This window comes from Amblyomma mixtum, chromosome 7 (genome assembly GCF_055824585.1).
Source record: "Amblyomma mixtum isolate Tamu chromosome 7, ASM5582458v1, whole genome shotgun sequence".
Lineage (NCBI taxonomy): Eukaryota > Metazoa > Arthropoda > Arachnida > Ixodida > Ixodidae > Amblyomma > Amblyomma mixtum.
This window is the reverse complement of record NC_143018.1, coordinates 84,583,079-84,611,038: the sequence shown is the minus strand read 5'-3', so window position 1 is coordinate 84,611,038 and position 27,960 is coordinate 84,583,079. Positions and strand designations below refer to the sequence as shown.

The following is a 27,960-nucleotide window of genomic DNA, read 5'->3' as shown; positions in this document are numbered from 1 at the left end:
ATTTCAGCAATAGTTTTATTTTAACCAGGAAAGAACACAGAGCATAAATAAACAATTTTTCTCACATGTTGCAAAGCATCTAACAGACAAAATACTTAAAAAAGGACCTCAAAGATAGAAGAAACAGTGTCATTCTTTCACAGTAGCTTGAAACTTTGCACAAAGGTAATACATCATCTCAAGACAAAAATTTACTGCATGTTTGCACTAACCCAAGACATACTTTAAATTTCACAGAAATGAACTTTCAAAGTGCATACAATATTCTGTTCTGGCTTTCTTAGGCAGCCTAGAAAGTGCTTTGCTACAGGAAACAATCCTATAGTAAGTAAAATGAAGTTTTGCTACACAACCACACTTATCCGTGACTAGAGCACTTTCCTCCTGCCATTCCAATTTTAACGAGCAGAGAACAGAAGTGTTGGCAATCGTTCAACTTGAAAGCAAACATATTCCCTGTCATTATGGCCGACGGTAAAACAGCACAGTCTTTGTTATAATGCACACTGAAGGAGAACCTTTGCTTTTATTTAGGTCACGACTGAAAGCTTGCAAAATAACACACTTGGGCTTCCTAGAACAGTGGACACTTTAGCATGGTTATGCTGTTCATGATACTTGCTGCCTACATGCTAACGTCCGAGAGGAAAAGCGAGGATGAAGCAGTTTTCAATTCTAGTGTTTTTTTTGTACGTGCCTCTTTAGGTCCGACCTCCTTTTGAAGACCATGGGACACAGCTGGCATTGGTGTGGCTTCTCGCCTGTGTGGATGCGAAGGTGATCTACCAGTGCACTCTTCACTTTGAAACTCTTGCTGCAATGGGTGCACTTGTATGGTCTCTCTCCTGTGTGGGTGCGAAGGTGGTCTACTAGGTGGCTCTGCTGATTGAACCTTTGGGGACAATAACTGCAAGTGAACGGTTTCTCGCCTGTGTGAGTACGGAGGTGCGCAATCAGGCCGCCCTTCTGCGTGAATCTTTTGCGGCAATGCGTGCATTTGTGTGGCTTCTCGCCCGTGTGGGTGTAAATGTGGGCTACCAGGTTACCCTTCACTGCGAAGCTCTTGCCGCAGTGTCTGCATTCAAAGGGCCGCTCCCCAGTGTGTGTCCTCTGGTGGTTTTTGAAGCTTGTGTGGACAGTTGTAGCATAACCACAATCTTGGCACAGGAACTGTCGCCTTCCTCGCGCTTTTTCTTGTGTTAGTGAGCTGGATTTGCCATCAGTGACAGAGCCTGCATTAAGAAAAAAAAAGTTTATCAAAATGCGAGGGATATGCCTTCCTCCACAGTTCTACACAGGTGCCACCTTTAAGAAGGAGAAATAAATGATGAAGGTGCCCCTAATCAGTCACTCTTATGTTGTTGACACATTGGATACCAAAGTCAGCAAGTCAAAGTTAAATAAAGCTTAGACCTGACATAACATTCTTCCCTTCCTAGCTTACACGCAGATAACATGCAGCATACAGAAGGTCATTACCAGCATGCCACTACAAAAGTGGTTGCATATGTAAAGAGCTACAAATATTCTGAGCCTCTGTATGACTTTAGCACCGTTTGTCCCATCTTTGTATTTTCACTAACTTGAGCTCACAAAAAAAGGTAAAAATATGAAAAACATCCACCAGATGAATTTTCATGGAGCAAGGGGACCACTCTGATTTTCCAACCATTACATTTTTCGGAGATCAACATTACGGTGCAAATATCAAACTACATGCCAGTTGCATAACTTAAAAAAAACTACGGGACCCATATAATCTGCTCAAAAAACAGCAAAAACTTGGCAAAGAAATAAAGATGCGAAATAATACACAACTTCACACAAATTAAAATTTACCAGAAAGTTTAAAGCAGTCCTAATAATCATGGTTGTTTACACGTAAGACTATGTGCAGAAGGCTGCCTCAATATCACACTTCACATATGTGCAAGAAAATTTGATTTCATGAGTTTCAACGGCAAAGCATGGCATAGCACGATGTCTCAACAGCGGCATAAATTATGGGGCTTCCTGACACAATCACACCCCTCAGTGCTCATAAGCCAGATTTTGGGGACACCTGGTTAACCATATTTGCCGTCCAAACTATTTAGAATGCAACACCACGGTACTGGAGATACACAGAACGGAAAAAAAAATGGACAACTGAAGGTGTGCCCTGTGTCGGGCTTTTTTCTTGCTCATTTTATTGTTTTAAATCCACAGATTGGATATATTCAGTATATCACTGCTCAAAACTCATGAAAGAAATAAGACCACCAAACTGCAGACAATCTCAAACACGCACCCTAAAAACATGACATGCACATGACAAGTGTGGTTTCAACGCTGCAGCACTGAGACACCTGACAATGCACCGATGCTACCCACATGATTATCACAGTTCTACAATCTTTCTACCACCTATTGCACCCGTTAACAATGTCAGTTTGGTCATCAAAAAAGGTACTCTAAGCAAGCGCAACTATCTTCGTGAAAATGTGCAAAAAGTACATCGTGCATCTGAGGAATACTTTGACTCAAAGCTGCAACCCTACCTGTAGAGAAGGTGCGAGATGGGAGGAAAGCATTTGGTCTGGTGAAAGTAAAGATAAATATGTGGGGCAAAATTTATAAGTAGTGGAGAGATGCCAAAGCCTGACATCAAAACTTGAAGTACAAAACTAATCAGCCGCAGATTATTACAACAAATTTGGAGCCAACATGTTGCACTGCAGTGTGAAAAAAGCAAGCAAAATAATTTGCACAAAAGCAGTCAATGATATGATGGGACTTGAACTTCATTGAATATACCAGAAGAAAGGCTTACGACCTGAAAAAAAAAAAAGAAAGAAAAGAAAAATTATTTTCAGCCAAAGCTCTCCATCTCTATTCAAAGCTGCCGCTCTGGCTCAGTGGTTATGATGCTCGACTGCCAACCTGAAACATGCTGGTTCAATTTCACACTCGATGGTCACATTTCATTAGAGCTGAAATGCTACAGGCTCTTGCACTGTGCAATGTCAGGGCACATAAAAGAAGCCAAGGGGGTCGAAATTATCCCAAGCCCTGCACTACGGCATCCCTAATAGCCTGAGTCACATTGGGATGTTAAACCCCATAAAACCCAACAAAAGTATCCATATACATGTACTTTCTTTTCCAGCCTTCATTTCCACAACAAGTGATATTGTGAAAAGCAAAGGTTCGCTGATGCGAGTGCAGAATGTTGCAGAAAGAAAGGAGCCTTCAACTAGTATTTTCATAGAAAGTCTGATATCACAGATGCGTTCAGACACCAAACGAACTGGATCACTCAGCTGCTTTTTGCAGGATTCAGATACTTGAGCAGTGTAGATTTGCTTCCAGGGACTGCATCAACCTAAAATGACTTTGATTTGCCAAACAATTTCTCTTGATACCCAGTATACATACAAGACGCAAACAGTGAAAATCCAACACTCTTCACATTTAAAATGGGATGCACTACCAAAATATACAAGGCTGCAGTCTTACTTGTCACTTCCATTTGCAAAGCATGCAGTGATGTAAACTGAATATTTTCTGCATCCGTCGCACTTTTGCTTATTATTGAGAAATGATATTGCCTACTGGGCATGTCAAGAATTTTAGAAAGGACTAAGCAAGGCGCTTATCAAACCTGCTTTGAATTCATAATGATCATGATGGATTCTTATGGATCAAGGGTAGCCACGACCAAAGTGTGCCGTGGCACAGAGTATCTGCACTTATCCAAGGTGGGGTCAGAGGCCCATTTTCCAAGCATTTCACCACAGATAACCTGAGCACTAGGTCAGAGGAAAGTTTGCACCTTTCGCATCACTGGTGGGCACCCAGCAACACTGGATCGAACCCCGCACATACCTCACGTCAAAGAGTTTGGGTCCTCACCACCCTCGAACTGTTTACACACCTGACACTCATACACTCGTTTGGTTTATGGGTGTTCAACGTCCCAAGGCGACTCAGGCTATGACGGACGTAGTAGTGAAGGGCTCCAGAAATTTCGATCACCTGGGGTTCTTTAACGTGCACTGATATCGCACAGTACACGGACCTCTAAAATTTCGCCTCCATCAAAATTCGACAGCCGCGGCCGGGATCGAACTCTCGTCTTTCGGGTCAGCAGCCGAGCACCATAACCACTAAGACACCACGGCGGCCATCATACACAGACTCTCATTAATGTTCAGAGTGCACATATGATGCAAAAAGAACAATCATAATAAAGTGGCAAGACAGCCATATTTCTGGAAATATAACAGCAAAGAGGCAAATCATTTCTTCACGCAGCACAGCATAAATACAGGCTCGTTTCAAGAGACTTCATCTCATATATTGCTGTGGGGAAAGACTTCAAATGGTATGGAAGTGCAATACCATAGCATATATTTTATGAACCGCAATCACAAAGCTTGAACTCACTTTTGACTGTGCATTTATGTGCATGTCTTACAGGAACATTCGCCCAGAGCCCAGTTGCCACTTAATCCCACAAACAACAACCGAGGTACCATTAGCAAAATCTTGAGGTGGCCCACTGTGCCCACATTCATTACAAGTTAATATTGCCAAAGTATGCCATTTTAGACTACGACTGTCAGGCAGAGTAGTTGCCTTGAGGCATATATTGCAGCAAAAATTTTTTGTTAGCTTCTCTCATATTAGCTTGCATGCCTGCGAAAATAAAGAGAGTAATGCATCATGTGTGCAAAAAAATGGAATGTCACATGCAGCTCTACTTAACTGGTAACTGCATCCACAAGCACGTCCAGATGAACAGAGAATATTACTATTACTGCTATAACTGCTGCTACTGCTACTCTTAGGTGAGGTTCATTTACAAAGAGTGGCAGCCAGACCTAGACTAAACAACATATTGGCAGTCTGGTACAACTGAGAGGGAAGAGAGATGGAATGAGCTAAAGACAAAAACAATCTACAAAACAGAAAACATGATGTTGAACAGCGAACTTGGGAAAGAATTTTGCAATTTTTGCCCAAAATGTTAGCACTCATAAATTCAGTTTTCTAAAATGTCACAATTGGCCAGGTTAACTGCTTCGACCAAGAGAAAGTGGTAAGGCTCGAGATGCATTTCACAAGTACTATGACATTTAAGGCAAGCTTCACTACCAGTTTATATACACCTTGACACAACTTGCCTGTGGAATGCATTCTCTGTGAGCCATCCCAAGCACAATACAGGAAAATAGCAAGGTCACATCTAATTCAAAGTAAAATGCCATGCAAAAAAAAAAAAAAATTTAATCAGGTGACCAATTTTCATGCTTCAAGCAGGGCTATTGTAGAGTCAAGGTGCATTGTGTAGCTGCAATGCCTTTAAAAAACACTGATAAAGTTATGACAAAACCCTTTCTGGGCAAATGCAGCCACCATCTTGGCAATCACTGCACCTCGGGAACACTACTGCTGGCAAGGCAAAGTATGAAACAGCTGGAGGAGAACAGGAGCTGTGAAAACAAGATAAGGATATCCAAGGCAAATCCATAGGAATACTAGCAAGCTGGTAAGCATCATGTAGCACTCCTGCTCAAATTCGTGAATGTGCCAACGCACAACAGCAAATGCCAAGACACAGTGAAACAGTTTCGCCTGCAGTGTAAAAGGAAGGAAGTGACAATGTCCTGGCCCGAAGTAATTTGATTTATTGAGTGGTGTTTCGCACTTTGTCGGAAATCTCAGAAGATCCGCTTACAACCTGAAAAAAAAAAAGAAAATTATACGACAGATATACTCTTGCCACAATTCATGCCTTTCTCTTCCATATATCAACACAAATGTAACTGCGACAAGCTGAGGCCGCACGGTGCAAATCCGGAAGCAAGACCAAGAAGGATAATTAATGCAGCGCTTCATAAGAATAGGGATACCAAAGGTGCATGTGGACAGCAGTAGAACTGGGTCATTCCAGTGCTTGCTGAGGAATTCAGGTAGTTGCACTCAGCTGACTGGATTCAAGGTCTACATCCATTCGGAAAACTCTTAAACGCATTCAAAACAATAATTAAGCAAGTCAATACAAAAAACATACAAAGGAGTGCAAAGCCAACCCACTTGACATTTAAAGAGGCATCCACTGTCAGAAGCAATGTCTGAAAATCAGAAATAAAGCATGTGCAAGGTTCAAAACATGTTCTTTAAGTCTTTCTTGCATTTCTCACTGAAGAGTGGAAATGTGAATATTAGGCACAGATAGCAAAAAGCAAGGATCTAGCATGTCAAAAAGACAGCAGTTTTGGGGAGAAGTCAGAACTTATCGCTTTGTACTTAAGTATGCTTTTAACACAAAATTAGCTTTCATGCTCTATATTTTCAACATCTAAACTTATAACAACACTAGAATGCTGACTTTATATTAGATCTCAAGAAACATGGCTTCAGCAAACTGGCGCTATTGCCTCCTCGTGATTGTTTACACACTCAAATATTGATCTAAATCAAAGCTCCTATGATTGCAAAAATGAACACAGCAATGTGCCATGAGTGCGTAAGAAAAGAAAACAAAAGATGGGCACGGTTAACTGCTCAATGCATTTCATGAGAATGTACATTACTAGAACTTATTATTGCTGTGCTACTACTAGTACTACTACTAATTAGGCTAGCTTCATTTCCAAACAATGGAAGCTGGACCTAGTCTACATTGCATCTGGGAAAGCTGGTACAGCGCACAGTGCAAAAAGATGGCTTGTACTGAAGAGAAATGACCTACAAAAGAGACAATTTGAGGTATCAGAACATTCCAAAGTAAGAAAAGCATCTCGCAGTTAGCACTAGTGAGCTCGTTTTTCGTCACTTAATAAAGTCAGATAAAGTGCCTGTATATCACCACCATACGAAAAGACACTGGTACGTTCTTGTGAGCCACCTTGTTTTGGATATATGAGCTTGTAGGCTAGGTTGAAAACTAGTTAGCATATACCCGATGAGTCTTGCATGCAGGATGTATTTTCTTTGCACAGCGGGAAGATCAAAAGATGAAAAAAAGCCCACAGTAAAATCGCATTCACTTGAGAACCTAGTGCCCTGTAAAAAATACTGAGAACCTAATGCACGTGACCAATAAACGCGTTTATGTAGGAAAAGTCACACAAATAGCACAAAAGCAATTACTGCACTTGCAAGGCATAAAGTCTCCTGAAACAGCAGAATAGGCAACTCTGACATTTGCATGCAGGGGCTTCTCATGTATGCAGAAAATTGAAGCTTTGAAACTTCCACTTTAAAAATTTTTCTTGCAACTCATTAGCAATAATAAGAATCTTTGCAAATAAAGACCACTTAAATGTGGTTACGATGCATTGGGATTTAGGCTGCAATGTTATGCATAGCAACAATAGCACTTCAAATCCTGTGCCACCATAGTACGAGTTATTACCGGTTATGCATTGGGCCTATTAGGAAAATTTGTGGTGTACGATAAAAAAAATCAATTCATCAACTTGCCATCAATTTTTTTCCATTTCGATGCATCAGCCACAACTCAAGTTCTCATCCATGCCTGTGGACACAGTGCTGGTGTTGTCCTAGCCAAACAATGGCAGAACCATGAACTCGTCACTACTATGCTACCTGCCGAGCGGAATTATTTATTGTACATCAATGAATGTCAGTGTTCGGTGCTTGCTCAGGCTGCTGCCAATTTTCACCGTTCTCTGCTCAGTTCGCATTTCCCAGTCCTGACCAACTATTGTGCTTTTCTGGCTTTCTTCGTTAAAAATTAAGAAAAAAAAATGCTACGGGCTGACCTGGCACCGGGCCTTATGTTTGCAAGAGTATTCGCTCACCGTCACGTACACCTCCACAACTTAGGCTGCTTGTCCCTTCACCCTGTGCTGCCCCACTGCAATGAGGCCGACATTAATTTCTCTTCCTCATACCAGAAGTTCTCAATATCACCCAAGAACAGTGCAGTGATCTCTAATTACGATTGCTAATTGGAGACCTCGACTCAGAAAGCAATTCCTCCCTACGATTTGCTATACAGTACTATTGCCGCAATATCCACTCTAATGGGCCTGAGTTGCTGCTTCTTTTGCCCTAGTGGCTTCCCTTGGGCGTCTTGAGAAAATACCTGCCAACCGCTGGCCATCTTGGCGTATAGAGTATGTACAAACAGGTGCGCAGCTGTTTTTTATAAACCGCTTTGTGCTGCAACGAAAGAGGCTAGTTGCCTCCTGTGACCAGTGCGGAGGGAGGAAAAGGCCATTTGCACCGCCAGCTAGCGCTCTTCAGCCTACTGACATTCACTCGAGCCTTTATATCACATTGGTCACAACCTACTGGTATCTTTCGACGGTCCTGCTTAGGTGATAAGTCGATGGTCGCTGTCACTGATTCTACAGCCAGATACGCTATACTAACTCATTAGCCATAAGCTGCGCTAAGAATATTAATGTTTTCCTCTGCAAGAGGACATCCTACACCATGGTATTCCATATGACAATTATTTACTGATTGAGGGCGCTAGTTTCTGAGAAAAACAGTCCTGCGTTCATGTTCCAACTAACACAAGCTGACCATTTTGCCATTTTATCTTTTGTTCCCCATGCACCCTTCATTGTCCTAGGGCCCAGATACATCCGTACTGCCTGCTCGCGCATGAAAAACACAGTATGCACATGTCACTGCATGCAAGCGGAGCTAGCTCACGCACCAATTTGCCAGAGCCAGTCTCTCCTCGTCACAAACGAATGAGCAGCCGGTTTATGACTGCCGTCATTGGGAAGCCCACGTCCTTCCAGGATAGCTTGTCCTCCTTTGGTGCCTATCTCACCGGGCCTAAAAAACTATATTCCCGCTACATGGGCCACTCCCGAGTGCTCCTTCAGGTGACTGATATAGCCTATGTAATTGCTCAATTTTCCAATATTGTCAACCCCCCTACACACTAGCTGAAGCGACGAGCTTCCAGCTAAGCACCCGGAATGTGTTGCCGCCAGAGAGTTGTGTCACAGTCATATATAGGTGCCGGCAGAGAGGATGACAATAGCGGTACACGTACTTGGGCGCTGCTTCCTGTTGGCTATTCGGCTACATGAGCCTGTATTTTGTAAATAGGTCTTTGATGGGATACTTTGGTCCAATATCTTTCATATGCAATAGCTCAAAGCGACTTCCAAAGCGAAACAGGCGCAGAGGCCACGTTTCGATGGAGGCGAAATGCAAAATGCACCTATGTGCTGTGCCATGTCAGTGCAGGTTAAAGATCCTCAGGTGGTCGAAATTATTCGGGCGCCCTCCACTATATAGGGAACCTCTTTTTTCCTTTCTTCTTTCACTCCTTCCTTTGTTACAGCGCGGTTCGGGTGTCCGTCGCGATATATATGTAAGACAGTTACTACGCCATTTCCTTTCCTAAAAAACAACTTCCATTTTCAAAATAAGGGGGCGGTGCACAACTAAACTACAGAACCGGATGCTGTTCACCCCACTGACGACCCTGGAGCACAGTCCCGATATATTAAACGTATCATTTGATTTGTTGATTTCATTTATTGGGGTTTAACGTCCAAAAGCGACTGAGGCTATGAGGGGCGCCGAAGTGAAGGGCTCCGGAAATTTCGGCCACCTGGGGTTTTTTAACGTGCACTGACATCGCACAGTACACGGCCTCTAGAATTTCGCCTCCAAAATTCAGCCGCCGCGGCCGGGATTGAACCCGCGTCTTTCGGGCCAGCAGCCGAGCGCTGTAACCACTGTATACCGCGGCGGGTATCAAACGAAGAAGGAAACTGCAGTTCGATATACAACGCGACTTTTCTACACTTGTACACAGTATTTTCAAAGGGATCACGTGTTGGCCAAGTCAGATGCAAGATACGTAGTGGATGCGCCATTTCTTTTTTTTTTTTCCCGTAGCCGAGGATCGATGACCGCAGTATACTGACTTACCAATTTAGCCGCCAGTCTTCTCTTGATAAGGTTTGGTTGGTTTGGTTTATGGGGTTTAACGTCCCAAAGCGACTAAGGCTATGAGAGACGCCGTAGTGGAGGGCTCCGGAAATTTCGACCACCTGGGGTTCTTTAACGTGCTCTGACATCGCACTGTACACGGGCCTCGAATTTCTCCTCCTAAGAAATTCAACCGCCGCGGCCGGGATCGAACCCGCGTCTTTCGGGCCAGCAGCCGAGCACCATAGCCACTGAGCCACCGCGGCGGCTCTTCTCTTGATAAGTCGCTTTGCAACGTTCGAACGCTCTCTGATAACGCCCCGCCTTATTATTGCTATCACTGCTCCAACAGAAAGCGCGCCAAAAGGAGTTCGAACGCAGAGTGCAAAAGAAGGTCTTCATCCCTTCAAACTTTTGCTGACGCTGCCGCCTCGGGAAAACAGCAGCAGTGACATAAGTTACAGTCGCTGCATTTCGCACCAATGAGCGTGAACATACGCACATGCAAAGCACATACCTTCGCCGAACACGAACCTACAGGAGAGATATGTTTTTCGCGCCCGCACGCCCGCACACCTTTGACAAAAGACTGAAAAGCTTTGAACTTTCAGGCTCTTCTCCTCTCCTAGCGCTCGGCCGGAAAATCGAGACTCCCATTGGCCGAGGGGCTGTGGTCACGTGTTAGGGCGCGCTTTTTGGTTACGCAACAGCAATAAAGCCGGTCGTGCTGTGGCTGTAGTCGTGCGCAACAGACGCCGGCGCCATTGCCGGGGGCAGAAATCGCGCTTCGTTTTCTTCTTGGTGTGAGAGGGCTTTGGCGGGAAGCGTTTCGCCAGCTTTGACGACGTCTACGCGTTGCGGCGACGCCGAGCTTCATTTGCGCTTACGGTTGCAACAATCGAAGAGGCAGTGGGAAAAGGTTTTTTGTCATTACGTCCGGAAAATGCGATGCGGCTTGCCGAAACGTTTGGCTGCTGGCATATAGGATCGGCCGGGAAAACATTTATAATGAGCGGGATCCCCGTCGTTAGTATGTAAATGGCCGTTCTTCAGTTGTCAGTCGCATTTTTTTTCGGAGGATTTGTTCTAAACAGCAAGCGACTGCAGTCTTTCTTCGCAGTTAATGCCGTTTGGGATGTTGTGGATGGATTCGTTCGCTCAGGGGCTACGAAAGCCGTGCTCTTCGATGTCTTAGCCCTGCCGTTCACGCTGCTGGCTCTGCTAGGCTCTGCAGGGGCAGTTTCATTTCGCGCGCATTTCGTGGCATTGGCAAGATGCCACAGGGAACCGTGGCCTACACTGATGCCGCGGTAGGCACGCTAGGAGACACCGTCTCCGTAGCCGTCGGGGACTCAGGCAGAACGTTACGCGTTGTAAGACACCTTGACTTAAAACCCCTTGTGGCGGAGGAGGTTGCAATAGCGATCGCTCTAACTCAGCCAGGTACCAAATACGCAGTAAGCGACTGCAAAGCCGCAATTAGAAATTACAGCAAGGGACGCATCCACGAAATGGCGGCTAAATATCTAAAAGACTTTATCCCAGCCCACAATATTCTAATTATCTGGACCCCAGCCCACTCGGGTCTGGTTGGAAACGAGGCCGCCCACAGGCTCGCCCGCTCCTCTTTACCTTGGGGAGCCGTGGACACCTCATACGAATTCAGCACTAAAGAGGAAACCAATACCTTTAATAGCATCACAGACATTCAGAAAAAGAACAAGGATCTATCCTCCTCCGGATAGATCGCTTAGCTCGGCTGAGGCCTATGACTGGAGAAGACTCCAAGCTAGAAACTTCGCATCCCCGCTCTGGAGGAGCTGGACAGGAGGTGACACGAGGGAGGATGCGGAGGTGTGCGAGTTCTGCGGGCATACCGCTACACTCGAACACATATACTATGGAGATGCCCCAGTGCCCCAGGATATGGCAGAATCAATAATGCAGAGGAATGGGAGACCATACTCAGAAGTGCCGACCTTAGCATACAACGATACGCTACCCGCCTGGCAGCAGAAGCTGCGCGACTATACCGTTGCTAGTCTTCCAGCTGCGACGCTGCCCCTCCCCGGACGCCTGCGTGCGGACCCGGAGGGGCACGGGTCTTCTTCTGGCGGAAATAAAGTTTCTTCACTCACTCACTATTGGTTAGATTGTAGTCTGACTCGTTCGCGGGCTCGGCTCAAAACTTGCCCATGTTGTTTGAGCTCCGCCGTTTACGCTGCTCGCAGTGCAGGTCAACCTTTCATGTTGCGCGCATCGCTGGACGTATTTGTTTTGTTGCAGTTGAACTCCTTCGTTCACGAACGCGATACTAAACTGCCCGTTCTCGCTGTTTGAGCGACGCTGTTCATGCTGCTCGCGGTGCAGCTCTAGCTGTCATGTTGCGTTCATCGCTGGACGTATTTATTTTGTTGCAGTTGGACTCCTTCGTTCACGAACGCGATACTAAACTGCCCGTTCTCGCTGTTTGAGCGACGCTGTTCATGCTGCTCGCGGTGCAGGTCTAGCTGTCATGTTGCGTTCATCGCTGGACGTATTTATTTTGTTGCAGTTGGACTCCTCCTCTCGCGAACTCGATAATAAAAGGGCGGTTCTCGCAGTTGAAGCCCCCGCTGTTCATGCTGCTCATGGTGCAGGTCTAGCATTCATGCTGCGTTCTTTGCTAACAGTATTTGTTCTGGTAGGGCTTGTAACGTAGCCCAGCCTAGCGGGAGCGCACTACCCAGCCGGTAACCCTGAGCTCCCAAGGTGCCTTGCGCGTTCTCCAGTCCTCGGCGCGCGTCGAAATAAAAATCCCTCTTTGTTCAGCACTCTCCTTGGCGTGCGTGTCGTCACTCCCGTACGTTACAGGGTTCATATTAAAATATCGGTCGTTACTGTGCCTATAACCACAATAACTGAACTATAGCTTGAATATTCGATATCTGTGTGGATAATACTTGAGAATGCAAACGACTTCCGTCAAACATCGTTGCATACACTTGTCTTCAATTTTCTCGTCAAACAACTTCCTAAACGAACGTTTTGCTTTCAACGAGACTGAGTAAATTCTGTTCTGCTTTTTCAGCGCTTGAATTTTTTTCTTTGCGCTGCTTCGACCGAAAGCGATTAATTATCTGCGGCAGTCCAGGCTGTTGCACGTTATGCATGACAATTACACGAGGGAAGACAATGTCCTCTTATAAGCCATTATTGCACATGCTGACCTAAGGTGACAATCACTTGAACAAGCAACATTCTAGTGAGTCATGCAGCACTGTAGATGTGCGCGAGGTACCAGGTAAAAGCCTTTTTTACCCTCTGCTTCTCTACAATTAGCCTAGCTGCTGTTTTTACAATTAACCCTACTTCAAAATTATTCTCGTCACAGCTGTGTTACAGTCCGCAACTAGGACATCGTATTCACCTATTTAAAAACAACAGTGAGGGACTACCGTTACTCGGGTCCTTTAAGTTAGCCTACAAGGTGTCTGAGGTATATAGGAACTCTGAAATAATTGCTAAGCTTTTCTGCAATAAAAAAAATTAAAACTGAGAAGAGTAGGTGCCCACACACAGCTGATTGCACGAGCAAACGCGCCTTTGAGAGCAGAATATATTATTGCAGCATTACGCCGCCATCCGTCCACATAAAGCTTAGGCCCCACGCCAAGTCGTATGTTGCGTCACTTCCCCTTGGTGGAGTTAAATTTTGAATAGGATTCGACAAAAGACGCCAGTCGAAAAACAACATTCCAAGGATATTCAATGCTGTGCCGCGAGCTCGCTTGCGCATACCATGTCCACCGAGTGCACCGCAGTCAAAGCGACTGCAGTACAAAAAGTTCTGATAAAGCAGTGCAACATGGGAAGAGGCAGTTGTTTGGATAAGTATAATTTTTTAAAATCTCCCATGTGATGATCCTATTGCGGCTGAATCGATTCAGAAAGTACAAACAATTGATTTGGGCGCGCAGTTCACTGCTCACCATTGTGCGAGCATTGGGAAACAACATTACGAGGATACCCTTGGCCGCCCACGGCACCTCCACCACGTCGACCGCAATCAAATCGATCACAGTACAAGAAGTTTTGACAAAAGAGTGCAACGCTGCTCGTGCCAGTTATTTGAGTAAATAATTCTTTAATCTCCCATGTCACGATCTCATTTCAAGCGAAGCCCGGGCAGAAAATGCACGCACGGTCTACTGCGCGCCAAAGGGCGTTGGGAGCGTCTGCTAGCTTCCTCCTGCCTAGGTGCCACCACCGTCGGCGCCCGGGAGGAGCCGAGAGAAGGAGTGCTGGCATGGGAGGAGGAGAGAGGAGATGTCGTTATCTTTAGTTCATTAAGGGGCTTTAAAAAGACCAGGAAAAGACTGCCTCGGTCGGGACGGAAGATGAGAAAATAATTTTTTTTTTTACATTTACTGCGTTTACAAATTCCATAAGTCTCTAGAAATGATTAAGACACACCTCTTTCACTCGCAAGAATAGTTATCCTTTTTGGAGTGCATGTTTTGGTTACACTTCTCGTTTGCATGTATATTTCGCCGGCCCGGTGCGGAATGTGCATTTATTCACCGTGATGGACGCATTTTCGAAATGGATAGAGGTTTATCCGGTGGCGACTGCATCTGCAGCAGTTAATCCAGAGCCTGAGACAGATCGCTGCAGGTCAGGGCTTGCCAGACGTCGTGTCGGACAACAGCCCGGCGTTTGTAAGTGAGGAGTTCAAGGTACCTTTACAGAATGGCATCCAGCAGATACTGGTGCCACCATACCACCCAGTGTCCAATGGCGCAGCGGAGCGGGCAGTAGACCATCAAGCAGAAACTGAAGAAGGCCGGATTGCGAGATATTCATACACAGCTTGCTAGAATCGTACTAACATACAGGACCACACCGCATGAGGTAGCTGGCTGCTGTCCTGCTCAGCTGTTACGGGGCAGGAAGCTGAAAACAGCCCTTGACTTACTTCGGCCGGATCTCCGGAAGGCAGTCATGGTGAACCAGCTACATGAAAATGTTTGCAGGAACCGGATATCAGTCAGAGTGACCGACCTGGAGCCAGGAAAACAGGTATTCGTGCTGAATTTCCGACATGGGCAGAGTTGGGTGCCGGCCGCGGTGGAGTCGGATGAAGGGTTTGCAGCAGTACTGAGACTTCCGGATGGCCACGTGTGGACGAGGCACCACGATCATGTAAGAGTAGCACCGCATGCGGTTCTTCCAAGCACTCTGGCTGGCGACGTCGTTGCCGGGGGAGAGTTTACGGTCACCTGATACTACGACTGTAATGGTTGCTGGAAGCATCGACTCAGGCCATTCTGAGGAGAACGCAAACTCACCGTCTGAGTCTTCCTGCGCGGACGCTGACGTCTCGGAGTGTACCGGAACAACGCAGCCAACGCAGCAGACACCCCTTCGTCAAAGCAGCCGAACACTGAGAGCTGTGGTGTGATATTCGCCATAAACCATGTTTCGGGTCGTGTTTCGTTCCGTTCGTGGGCTTTATTGTGCACGTCCCATTCTATGAGGAGGGGAGGGATGATGTATTATAACAACCTGCCGGTCCGGCAGGGGGCATTTTAACGGCTATATTGAACGCGCTGCGGCCAGCCTAGTCAGTCGGGTGCCTGCACTGAACAGCTGACATTGTCGCGTCATTCCTTCAATGTGACAGTTTACTTAAAATATTTGACCCTCACTTTCATGCATGAACTACTGTGCTTAATTGCTCAAAGCATTTTACATGCACATTCTGAGTACTCACAAATACTGTTAATTACTAGAACTACTGTTATTTCTACTACTGCCATGACTATACTAATAGAACTGTTAGTACTAGGCTATGAAGGTAGCGTAAGATGAAATAGCCCAGCAATAACAACTACTTTCTCCATAATGTGAAAACATGCAAGCAAAACTGCAGCTTTATTTCAACCCGAAACGAACACACAACATCAATCATAAACAATTCTCACATGTTGCAATACATCTAACAGGCAAAATACTTAAAAAAGGAACTCAAAGATCAAAGAAACAGTGTCTTTCTTTCACTAGCATGAAACTTTGCATCAAGGTAATGGATCATCTCAAGACAAAAATTTGCTTTCTGTTTGCACCAACCCAACACAAATTTTAAAGTTCCAATGCCCATACAGCTAGACCACACTTGGATGAAAAAGGAATCTTTATGATGTCTCATGTGCAAATTAAACACAAATGAACATTCAAAGTGCATACAGTATTCTGTTCTGGCTTTCTTAAGCAGCCTAGAAAATGCTTTCTGCAGGAAAGAGCTGGGTTGCATAGCACCCCTGTAGTAAGTAAAAAGAAGTTTTACTACATAACCACACTTATCTGTGCCTAGAGCACTTTCCTCATGCTGTTCAAATTTTCACGAGCAGAGAACCAGAAGAGTTTGCAATCATCATCATCATCAGCATCCCTACGCCCACTGCAGGGCAAAGACCTCTCCCATGTCTCTCCAACTAACCCTGTCCTTTGCCAGTTGTGGCCACCGTATTCCCGTAAATTTCTTAATCTCATCTGCCCATCTAACTTTCTGCCGCCCCCTGCTACGCTTGCCTTCTCTTGGAATCCACTCCGTTACCCTTAAGGACCAGCAATTATCTTGCCTTCACATTACATGCCCTGCCCAAGCCCAGATCTTCCTCTTGATTTCAAGTAGGATGTCATTAACCTGCGTTTGTTCATTCACCCACTCTGCCCGCTTCCGATCTCTTAACGTTACACCTATAATTTTTCTTGCCATAGCTTGCTGCGTTGTCCTTAACTTAAGCTGAACCCTCTTTGATAGCCTCCGTGTTTCTGCCCCATAGGTGAGTACCGGTAAGACACAGCTGTAGTAAACATTTCTTTTGAGGGATATTGGTAAACTGCCATTCATGATCTGAGAGAACCCGCCATATGTGCTCCACCCCATTCTTTTTCTTCTAGTTATTAACCTCTCATGAACTGGATCAGCTGTCACTACCTGCCCTAAATAGACATTCTTTTACTACCTCCAGCACTGCGCCATGTATTGCGAACTGCTGTTCTCTTGCTAGACTGTTGAATATCACTTTAGATTTCTGTATGTTACTTTTTAGCCCCACCGTTTTGCTCTGCCTGTCAAATTCATTGATCATGCTTTGCAGTTCATGTCCCGAGTGACTCAGCAAGGCAATGTCAACCCAAAATGAAACATGTTCCTTGTCAATATGGCAGACTATAACACAGCACAGTCTATGATAAAAGGCACATTGATGAACAAACTTAACTTCACTTTGGGTCACCAGTGAAAGCTTGCAAAATAACATGCTAGGGCTTCATAGAATAGCGGACACTTTTGCATGGCTATGCTGTTCACCGTACTCAAATTGCTTCCTACACGCTAATATCCCCAAGCAAAAGTGAGGAAGCAGCATATTCAATTCTAGTGTTTTTGTATGTGCCTCCTAAAGTTCGACCTGCATGCAAAGGATAGTGGACACAGGTGGCATTGGTATGGCTTCTCTCCTGTGTGGATGTGAAGGTGGTCTACCAGGACACTCTTCGCTTTGAAACTCTTGCTGCAATGGGTGCACTTGTATGGTCTCTCTCCTGTGTGGGTGCGAAGGTGTTGTACTAGGTTCCCCTTCACTGCGAAGCTCTTGCCACAATGTCTGCATTCAAAGGGCCACTCCCCAGTGTGTCTCCGCTGGTGGTTCTTGAAGTTTGTGATGACAGTTGTAGCATAACCACAATCATGGCACTGGAACAATCGCCTTCCTCGCAATTTTTCTTTTGTTGGCGAGCTGGATTTGCCATCAGTGACTGAACCTGCACAACAAAAAAAAAAGGTTACCAAAATGCTAGGGATATGCCTTCCGCCATAGTTCTACACTGGTGCCACCTTTAAGAAGGAGAAATAAATGGCAAAGGTGCCTCCAATCAGTCACTCTTATGTTGTTGACACATTGGGTGGCAAAGTCAGTAAGACATGATGTTGGGCTAGTTGGTTCATGGTTAGAGCGAAACAAAACTGCGCGAAGACGACGGGACAAAAGGCACGAATACACACACACAAAGCGCAGACTTCCCACTGATTTTATTTAGCAAAAGCAGGGTGCTTATAAAGGCTATCACAGCAAACAGGGAGACAAGCAGAAGCAAAGGCAACGTGCGTACGGCAATGACAGTGTCAACAAGACCACGCGTGGTTACGACCCACGAAAAACTCGTGTCTAAGAAATCGATGCGAAAGCCTGCCTCAAAGGCTAAAATCTTCACATGAAAAAGATAAAAGATGCTCGGAACCCGAGCCACCATTCGTCATGCTATATTTTCATTGCCTTTCCCATAACATCAAGAAAGTAGTGGAAAGGTATGGGATTCGCGTTGTTTTTCCGGCACCCTGCAAATTGAAAAAAGTGTGCCCTCTACTGACTGGAACAAGAAAGGAACCAACCACTTGCAAAAAGAACCACCGGAACAAGTTCATAAAATGTGTTTCAGAAGTTGTTTATGAAATACCTCTGTCCTGCGGTCGTAATTCCTACATAGGCCAGACTGGCCGTTGTTTTAATATGCGCGCTTTGGAACACAGGCGATCCCTCAGCAGCGGCACTGGCAGCAATCTACCCTTGCATTGTAAGAGCTGCGACACCAAAAACTGTTTTCCTTACCTGGAAAAAACAAAGTTCCTTTCTAAGGCCAAAACAACCGAAAGAGATGTTATCAAGGCTTCTTTCATTTCCAAAAGGGGCAATAAGTGTGTTAGCGCGCCTTCTTTATCTCTTTCAAGGCAAGAGATCGATTTCTTAGATGGACACATCCGAGCTTTTCATGGGTCGAAACCACACGTGCTCTTGTTGACACTGTCAATACTGTACGCCCATTGCCTTTGCTTGTCTCCTTGTTTGCTGTGATAGCCTTTATAAGCACCCTACTTTCGCTAAAAGTCAGTTGGAAGTCTGCGCTTTGTGTATGTGTATTCGTGCCTTCTTTTGTCCCGTCGTCATCGCGCAGTTCTGTTTCGCTCTAGCCAGTCAGCAAGTCAAAGTTAAATAAAGCTTAGACTTGACACAAAACATTCCTTCCATTCCAACCTGGCATGTAGATAACATCCAGCATATAGAAGGTCATTAACAGCATGCCACTACAAAAGTGGTTGCATATGTAAAGAGCTACAAACATTCTGAGCCTCTGTACGACCTTAGCCCCGTTAGTCCTATTCTGTCTTTTCACCAATTTGAGCTCACAAAAAAAAGTAAAAAAGATGAAAACATCCCCCAGGATGAATTTTAATGGAGCAAGGGGACCATTCTGATTTTTCAGCTGTTGCATTTGTTGGAGATCAACTGTACGGTGTAAATATTAATCTACACACCACTTACAAGCAAGACTTAAAACAAAAATTGTGGGGCGCATATAATCTGTTTGCAAAAGCAAAAACAAGGCAGAGAAATGAAAATGAAAAATAATACACAATTTCACACAAAAAATTTAAAGCAGTTCTAATAATCATGGTTGTTTACACGCAAGAGCATCTGCAGAAGGCTGCCTCTAAATAATTTAAAACCTGTACATAACTCAACAAAGTGCAGTGGCGGCATAAAAAGACTTTGAAAATGAAAAAATAAACTGATTTCCACTGTGCACAGTTCAAGGCACAACATATCTCACCTCACATCTCAGCAAGAAAATTTTATTCCATGAGTTTCAACGGCAAAGCATGGCACAGAAACCATGTCTTAACAGCGGCATATATTACGGGGCTTCCTGACGCAGTCACACCCCTCAGTGTTCGTAAGCCAGATTCTGGGGACAGCTTGCTAATCATATTTGTCATCCAGACTATTTAGAATGCAACACCACTGTACTGTAGATGCATAGAACAGACAATAAAGAACAACACAAGCGTGCCTTGTGTTGTGCGTTGTTCTTCCTCATTTTATTGTTTTAAATCCAAAATTATTGTTAGAAATCCAAAAATTGTGTATTATCAAGTCACTGCTGAAACCTCATTGAAGAAATTACACTATCAAAGTGTAGAAAATCCAGGCTCGCACCCTAAAAACATCACATGCACATGGCAAGCGTGGTTTCAACGCTGCAGCGCTGAGACACCTGACAATGCACCGATACTATTGGCGTGACTATCACAGTTCTACAACCTTTCTACTACTACCTACAGTACCTCTTAACAATGTCAGTTTGGTCACCAAAAGGCTCATCTGAGTGTGTCCAACTATCTTCTTGAAAATGGGCAAAAAGTACATCGTGCACTTAAGGAATACATTGACCCAAAGCTGCAATCCTACCTGTAGAGAAGGTGTGAGATGGGAGGAGAGCATTTGCTCTGGTGAAACTAAAGTTAAATATGCGGGGCAAAATTTATAAATATTGGAGAGTTGCCAAAGCATGACATGAAACTTGAAGCACAAAACTAGTCAGCCAAAGATTATTACAAAAAATTGGGAACATGACAATGCTCATCAGACCAAGTGCTAAGTCAATACTTAACAAGCTGTACTGCAGTGAGAATAAAACAAGCAAAATAATTTGTACAAAAGTAGTCAACAATTTGATGGAATAGGGACTTGCACTTCATTGAAGATACCAGAAGATAGCCTTGGGACCTGAAAATAAAAATTAGGAAAAAAATTATCTTCAGCCAAAGCTCTCCATCTCTATTCAAAGCTGCCGCTGTGGCTAAGCTCAGTGGTTATGGTGCCCGACTGCCAACCTAAAACATGCTGGTTCAATTCCACACTCGAGGGTCACAATTCGATAGATGAAATGCTACAGGCTCGTGCACTGTGCGATGTCAGGGTACATGAAAGAAGCCAAGGTGGTCGAAATTATCCCAAGCCCTCCACTACGGCATCCCTCATAGCCTGAGTCACTTAGGGATGCTAAACCCCATAAAACCCAACAAAAGCGTCCGTATTCATGAACTTTCTTTTCCAGCCTTCATTTGCATAACAAGCAACATTGTGACAAGTGAAGGTTGGACGATGCGAATGCAGAATGTTACAGAAAGAAAGGAGCCTTCAACTAGTGTTTACACAGCGATTTTGATGTCGCAGATGTACTCAGACACTAAACGAACTGGATCGCTCAACTGCTTGTTACAGGATTCAGATACTTGAGCAGTGTAGATTAGCTTCCAGGTACTGCATCGACTTAAGAACTACTTTGATTTTCAAAACAATTTCTCTTAATAGCCAGTATACATACAAGATGCGAACTGTGAAAATCCAATACTCTTTAAATTTAAAATGGGATGCACTACCAAAAGATACAGGGCAGAAGTCTTACTTTGTCACTTCCATCTGCAAAGCATGCAGTGATGTAAACTGAATATTTTCTGCATCCGTCTCACTTTTGCTGATTATTGAGAAATGATATTCGCCACTGGGCATGTCAAGATTTTTAGAAAAGACAAAGCAAGGTGCTTATCATAAATACTTTGAATTCATGATGATGATGATGTATTCTTATGGATCAAGGGTAGCCGTGGCCAAAGAGTGCCATGGCATAAAGCATCTTCATCTACTCAAGGTGGGGTCAGAGGCCCATTTTCCAAGCATTTCAGCACAGATAACCTGAGCACTAGGTCAGAGGAAAGCTTGTACCTATTGCATCACTGGTGGGCACCCAGCAACACTGAATCGAACCCTGCACATGGAGCATGTGATACAGATGCTCAAGCCGCGAGGACTCGGCAACTCCTATGGTAAAATTGCTTTTAAATTGGGATAATACTTTAATATGAGTAACTTTCCAAGTTTATTCTAAATTTTCCAGAATTATCCCAGATCTTCTTTACATTATGAGAAGCAGGCAGTCTAACAGTTTGGGTCCTCACCAACCTTGAACTGTTTACACACCTGACACTGGTTGGGTTAATGGGGGTTCTAAATTGACTCAGGCTATGAAGGACGACTTACTTCAGGGCTCCAGAAATTTTGAGCACCTGGGATTCTTCAATGTGCAACAACATCACACAGTACACTAGCCTCTAGAATTTCGCCTCTATCGAAATTCGACCACCACGGCTGGAATCAAACCTGCATTTCGGGTCAGTAGGTGAATGCTACAACCACTGAGCCAAGGCTGTGGCCACTCATACACCAACTCTCAATAAAGCTCAGAGTGCAAATATGACGCAAAAAGAACGATCATAATAAAATGGTAAGGCAGCCATAATTATGGAAATTTAACAGCATCAAGACAAATCATTTCTTCAGGCAGCGCAGCATAAACTCAGGCTCGTTTAAGGAAATTTCATCACATTGCTACGGAAAAAGACTCCACATGGTATGAAAATGCAATACCATAGCATAGTTCATCAACCGCAATCATGAAGCTTCAACTCACTCTTGTCTATGTGCATGTCTTACAGGAACACTCGCCCAAAGCCTAGCTGTCACTTAAAACATCAACAGAAGTACGATTAGCAAAAACTTGAAGTGGCCCACTGTGCCCGGATTCATTGCAAGTTAAAATTGCCAAACATGCCGTTTTAGACTACGACTGTCAGGCAGAGTAGCTTCCTTGAGGTATATTTTGCTGCAAGACTTTTTTCTTCGTTTTTCTCATATTAGCTTGAATGCCTGCGAAAATAAAGAGAGTAATGCATCATGTGTAAACAAAAACAATGCCACATGCAGCTCTACTTAACTGGTAATTGAATACCACAAGCACATCCAGATGAAGAGATTATTACTATTACTGCTATCACCGCTGCCGCTATTACTCTTAGGTCAGGTTCACTTGCAGACAGTGGCAGCCAGACCTAGGCTACACAAAATATTGGCAATATTGGCATATTGGCTAAACAACATATTGGCAACTAAGAGGGAAGAGAGATGGAATGTGCTAAAGAAAAAAACAAACTACAGGACAGAAAACACGACGTTGAAAAGTGAACTTCGGAAAGTATTTCGCAACCCATGACCAAAATTTTAGCACTCATAAATTCAGTTTCCTAAAACGTCACAATTGTCCAGGTTAACTGCTTCTGCCAAGAGAAAGTGGTAAGGCTCGAGGTGCGTTTCACAAGTACTATGACATTTAAGGCAAGCTTCATCACGACTTTATATACACCTTGACGCAACTCGCCTGTGGAACACATTCCCTGTGAGCCATCCCAAGCACAATACAGGCCAAAAGCAAGGTCACATCTAATTCAGAGTAAAGTGCCATGCAAATTCAATCTCGTGAAAAATTTTCACGCTTCGAGCAGGGCTATTGTAGAGTCCAGGTGCAATGTGCAGCTACAATACCTGTAAAAAACACTGATACAATTATCAAAAAACCCTTTCTGGGCAAATACAGCCACCATCTTGGCAAACACTGCACCTCGGGAACACTACTGCTGGTAAGGAAAAGTATGAAACAGCTAGAGGAGAACAGGAGCTATGAAATCAATATAAGGATATCCAAGGTAAATCCATAGGAATACTAGCAAGCTGCTAAGCATCATGTAGCACTTCTGCTCAAATCTGTGAATGTTCCTATGCACAACAGCAAATTCCAAGACACAGTGAAACAGTTTCGCCTGCAGTGTAAAAGGAAGGAAGAGACAATGTCCCAGCCGGAAGTAATTTGATTTATGGAGTGGTGTTTCGCACTTTGTCGGAAATCTCAGAAGATCCGCTTACAACCTGAAAAAAAAGAAAATATACCCCAGACATATTCTTACCCCAATTCATGCATTTCTCTTTAAGACTTCCCACATCAACACAACTGGAACTGCGACAAGCTCAGGCCGCACGGCGCAAATCTGGAATCAAGACCAAGAAGGGTAATGACTGCAGTGTTTCATGAGACTAGGGATACCAAAGGTGAATGTGGACAGCAGTAGAACTGGGTCATTGCAGTGCTTGCTGAAGAATTCAGGTACTTGCACTAAGCTGACCGGATTCAAGGGGGTACATCCAGTCGGAAAACTCTTATATACATTCAAAACAACAATTCAGCTAGTTGCTGCACACAAGATACAAAAGAGTGCAAAGCCAACACTCTTGAGATTTAAAGAGGCATCCACTGTCAGTAGACATGTGAAAATCATAAATCAAGCATGTGGAAGAGTCAAAACATCTGCTTTAAGTCTTTCTTGCGTTTCTCACTGAAGAGAGGAAAAGTGAATATTAGGCATAGATAGCAAAACACATGAATCTAGAATGTCAAAAAAGGCAGCAAATTTGGGGAAAAGTCAGAACTTATTGCTTTGCACTCAAGTACGCTTTTAACAGAGAAGTAGCTTTCATGCTGCTATACTTGCAACATCTAAACTTACAACAAAACTAAAATTCTGAGTTAATATTAGATCTCCAGAAACATGGCTTCAGGAAATTGGGGCCATTGCCTCCTTGCGATTGTTTATCCACTCAAATATTGATCTAAATCAAAGCTCCCATGCTTGCAAAAATGAACAGAGCAATTCGCCATGAATGCGTAATAAAAAAATTCAGATGGGCACTTTGTTGACCTAAAGTGCGATAAGGCGGAAGCGCGGTTTTGCTGCTTTCCATTTTGACCAGTTGAAAAGCGTGACATTTCTGTTGACAACTCCTGCTTACAACGATGAGGCATTAAAGGCTTCCGCCTTAAAATAAAAGATGGGCAGCACGGTTAGCTGCTCAATCCAATCCATGAGAACGTACAAATGACCTGTCCCTAGAACCACTTATTATTGCTATGCTACTATTACTACTACTACTAATTAAACTATCGCTTTATTTCCAAACAATAGAAGCTGGACCTAGTTTACGTTGTATCTGGGCAAGCTGGTACAACAGAGAGTGCAAAAAGATGGCATGTGCTGAAGAGAAATGACCTACAAAAGGGACAATTAGAGGTATCCGAACATTCCGAAGTCAGAAAAGAATCTCGCTGTTAGCACTAGTGAGCTCATTTTCTGCCATTTAATAAAGTCAGATGAAGTGCCTGTATATATCTCCACCATACCAGGAGATGCTGGTATGTTCCTGTGAGCCACCTTGCTTTGGATGAATGAGCTTCTAGGCTAGGTTCACAAGCAGTCAGCATATACCCGATGAGTCTCACATGCAGGATGGACTTTCTATGCACAGTGGGAAGATAAAAAAGGCCAACAGCAAAGTCTCATCAAGTTGAGAACCTAGTGCCCTGTGAAAAAAACTGAGAACCTAATGCAGGTTACCAATAAAGGCGTTTATAGTAGGACAGCAGGAAAAGTCACACAAATAGCACAAAAGCAATTTCTGCACTTGCACAGTCAGAAAGTTTCATGAAACAGAGTAGGCAACTCAGACATTTGCATGCAGGGGCTATTTATGCAAGCAGAAAATTGAAGCTTCCACATTACAACTTTTTTTTTTACTCGATGTCACAACCTGTTCGCAGTGGAGTGCAAGCGAAGAGAACGAGGTGAGGGGCCTCCACCAGACTACTGCTTTCCTGTGCTCCAAAGCAAACTACCATATTTACCCGATTGTAAGTCGACTCGAATGCAAGTCAACACCCCTTATCTCATTTATTTATTTTTTATTTATTTCAATACCCTAAAGGCCCAATGCGGGCATTACATGGGGGGGATTCATCAAAGAAAACAACAGATATAAAACACAGAATACAAACGGCTGAAAACAGAAGTAAACAAGTTAAGAAGGCAGGTACAAGTTAATAAGAGGAACAAAAAAAAAGGCTAATATGAGGTATTTGAAAAAAATTCACATGTAGCAAACCGCGCAAAAAATCAAGAAAAATCCCGGCTTCGAAAGTTACTAAACACAGCATCTAACATTTTGCGGAACGTTACGGCCAGCACACACACACACTAGAGCAACCAAGAAAAAAAACAAGAAACAAAAAAAAAGAACGCACATCAACATATGTTAGAATTTTCTAAATAGGACCAAAGAGCTGTTTGAAATGAGGATGTTTCAGCGATAGTCGCAATGCTAGAAGGAAGCAAATTCCACTCTTCGATAGACAAGACCAATGGTGAGTATTTGTATCGTTCTGTCCGAGCGAAAATAGGTTTAATCTTCTGCTTGTGATCTACACGAGCCGATGTGTGCGGTGCCGGGAGAAGATGAGAGCTTGAAAATGGTGTGTTGCTGTGGTAGATAGTATGGAAAAAGGATAAACGGCTGAATTTTCTGCGCATGACCAGAGGCGAGAGATGGAGCGATAGTTTCAGTGCTGTTACACTTTGATACCGAGAGTAATGGGAAAGGATGAAACGAGCAGCTTTGTTTTGAATAGATTCCAACATGTTGATGAGATAGACGTGATGAGGGTTCCAGATCACCGACGCGTATTCTATCGCAGGCCTGATCAGCATGTTGAATGCGTGTAGTTTTGTGTCCTGGTTGGCTTGGTGCAGTCGGCGTTTAAGAAGACCAAGTTTTTTTAAGGTTTTGTTAGTGATTTGTTCAATATGAGTGCTCCAGGATAAATTAGAGTTAAAATTTACACCGAGGTATTTTACCGACGCTGCAGTTTCAATGGTAGTATTAACTGAGTAGGCATTAGGGCTCATGTTGGCAACGGAAGTAAACTTGAGGTGTTTAGTTTTATCGGCGTTAATTACCATTTGCCACCTGCCGCACCAATTAGTTAGCTCATCAAGATCAGTCTGGAGAGCAACGATGTCGCGAGAGCTAGATATTACTCGGTAAATTACACAGTCATCTGCAAATAATCGTATTGTTGATGTTATGTTCGACGCGATGTCATTAATATATATTAAGAAAAGCAGTGGACCCAGCACCGAACCCTGAGGTACTCCTGAAGCAACACCTGTACGTCTTGATAAGAAGCTCCCTAATTTAACTGACTGAAAGCGGTTTGTTAGAAATGCGTTAATCCACTGCGTAGTATGTTGATCCAGCTGCAAGTTGCGTATTTTTATCATCAGACGGTTATGAGGCACGCGATCGAAGGCTTTAGAGAAATCAATAAAGATGGAGTCAATGTAGAGGGAAGAATCGATTGCTTGATGAAGGTCCGTTGTTAGCTCAAATAACTGTGTCTGGCACGATAAATGTTTGCGGAAGCCATGCTGGTTGTTGTGAAGCAAGTTGTTCTGGTTAAGATGAGTCATAATATTTGTGTATATTATGTGTTCGAATACCTTGCAACATATCGAGGTTAATGAAATTGGCCTGTAATTATTAGGAACGGATCTTTCTCCAGATTTAAATACCGGGATTACATAAGCGGACCTCCAATCTTCTGGCACACATGTTGTATCGAGTGACTGTTGGAAAATGAGTGATAGCAGGAAAGCTGTGTGCTGGCAGGTTATTTTTAACAGCTTCGCGTTGATACCATCGGGTCCTGGGCTAGTGTGGTGGGGTAGGCGGTCAATTGCACGAGCCACGCCAAGAGCAGATATGTGAATGGGTGAAAAAGGAATCTGGATATTGGCCTCAGGAAGCTGCAGTGGATTGCAAATGGGCAATTCATCTGTAAAAACTTGTGAGAAGTGGTTGTTAAATTGTTCTGCACATTGTTCTATAGGTAGAGTGCTGCTGTTGGACGATGACTTTATCAGGAAAAAAAAAACTTAGAGGTCCCTTAAGATTCCCCTTTAATAGCAAAATGCGATAGCATTACCTGGCCACCTCAGACGCTATCGGCTGCCGTGAGTAATCGTGCCCGTGTGCCATTCCAAAACTAAAGCTTATTAGTTACTGGACTACTCATCCGCCCTTACGCCACTGTCCTCACTAGCAGTGTCGCCGTGATCGCTGCTGCGGTCCCACAGCATATCAGTCTAAAGTCATCGTCCAACAAAATTCCACACTTCACTCATAGCAACATCACGAAATCACATGGAACAGCTGAAAATTTTGCCTTGCTGTAGCTGCCACACCTTTATCACCTGTTCCGAGATGTAAACCGTGCTCACTGCAGTGCAGTTCTTTTCTTCAGCGTAAATCATGACAATCATCTTGAATATAGCCATGAACAAGTGCCGAACTCTTACCGGGCCCAGAGCACAAATAACGACGGACGAAGCACTACGTTAAAAAGTGGTAAAACATGGTGGGCGGGCGGTCATCAAAT

At 44.0% G+C, this 27,960-nt stretch overlaps 1 protein-coding gene across 1 annotated transcript; it reads right to left on the bottom strand.

The window, feature by feature from the left end:
* Positions 1-30: 30 nt before the first annotated feature.
* LOC149336678 (uncharacterized) lies at positions 31-27,844 on the bottom strand. Its single transcript, XM_089554204.1, has 6 exons — positions 27,767-27,844; positions 27,608-27,667; positions 17,356-17,788; positions 14,965-15,206; positions 6,059-6,119; positions 31-1,232 (listed from the first exon to the last, which is right to left on the bottom strand). The coding sequence occupies exons 1-6, from the start codon at positions 27,842-27,844 to the stop codon at positions 676-678; spliced, it is 1,431 nt and encodes a 476-aa protein (XP_089410330.1). The 3' UTR covers positions 31-675.
* Between the last annotated feature and the right edge of the window lie 116 nt (positions 27,845-27,960).

Excerpts from the sequence above, each read along its gene's own strand:
- LOC149336678 (XM_089554204.1), bottom strand. The coding sequence starts at position 27,844 with ATGATTGTCATGATTTACGCTGAAGAAAAGAACTGCACTGCAGTGAGC. Across the intron at positions 27,668-27,766 it reads TCTCGGAACAGGTGATAAAG|ACTGATATGCTGTGGGACCG; the intron begins GTGTGGCAGCTA and ends CGATGACTTTAG. Across the intron at positions 1,233-6,058 it reads GGTTGGCTTTGCACTCCTTT|GCTCTGTCACTGATGGCAAA; the intron begins GTATGTTTTTTG and ends TTCTTAATGCAG.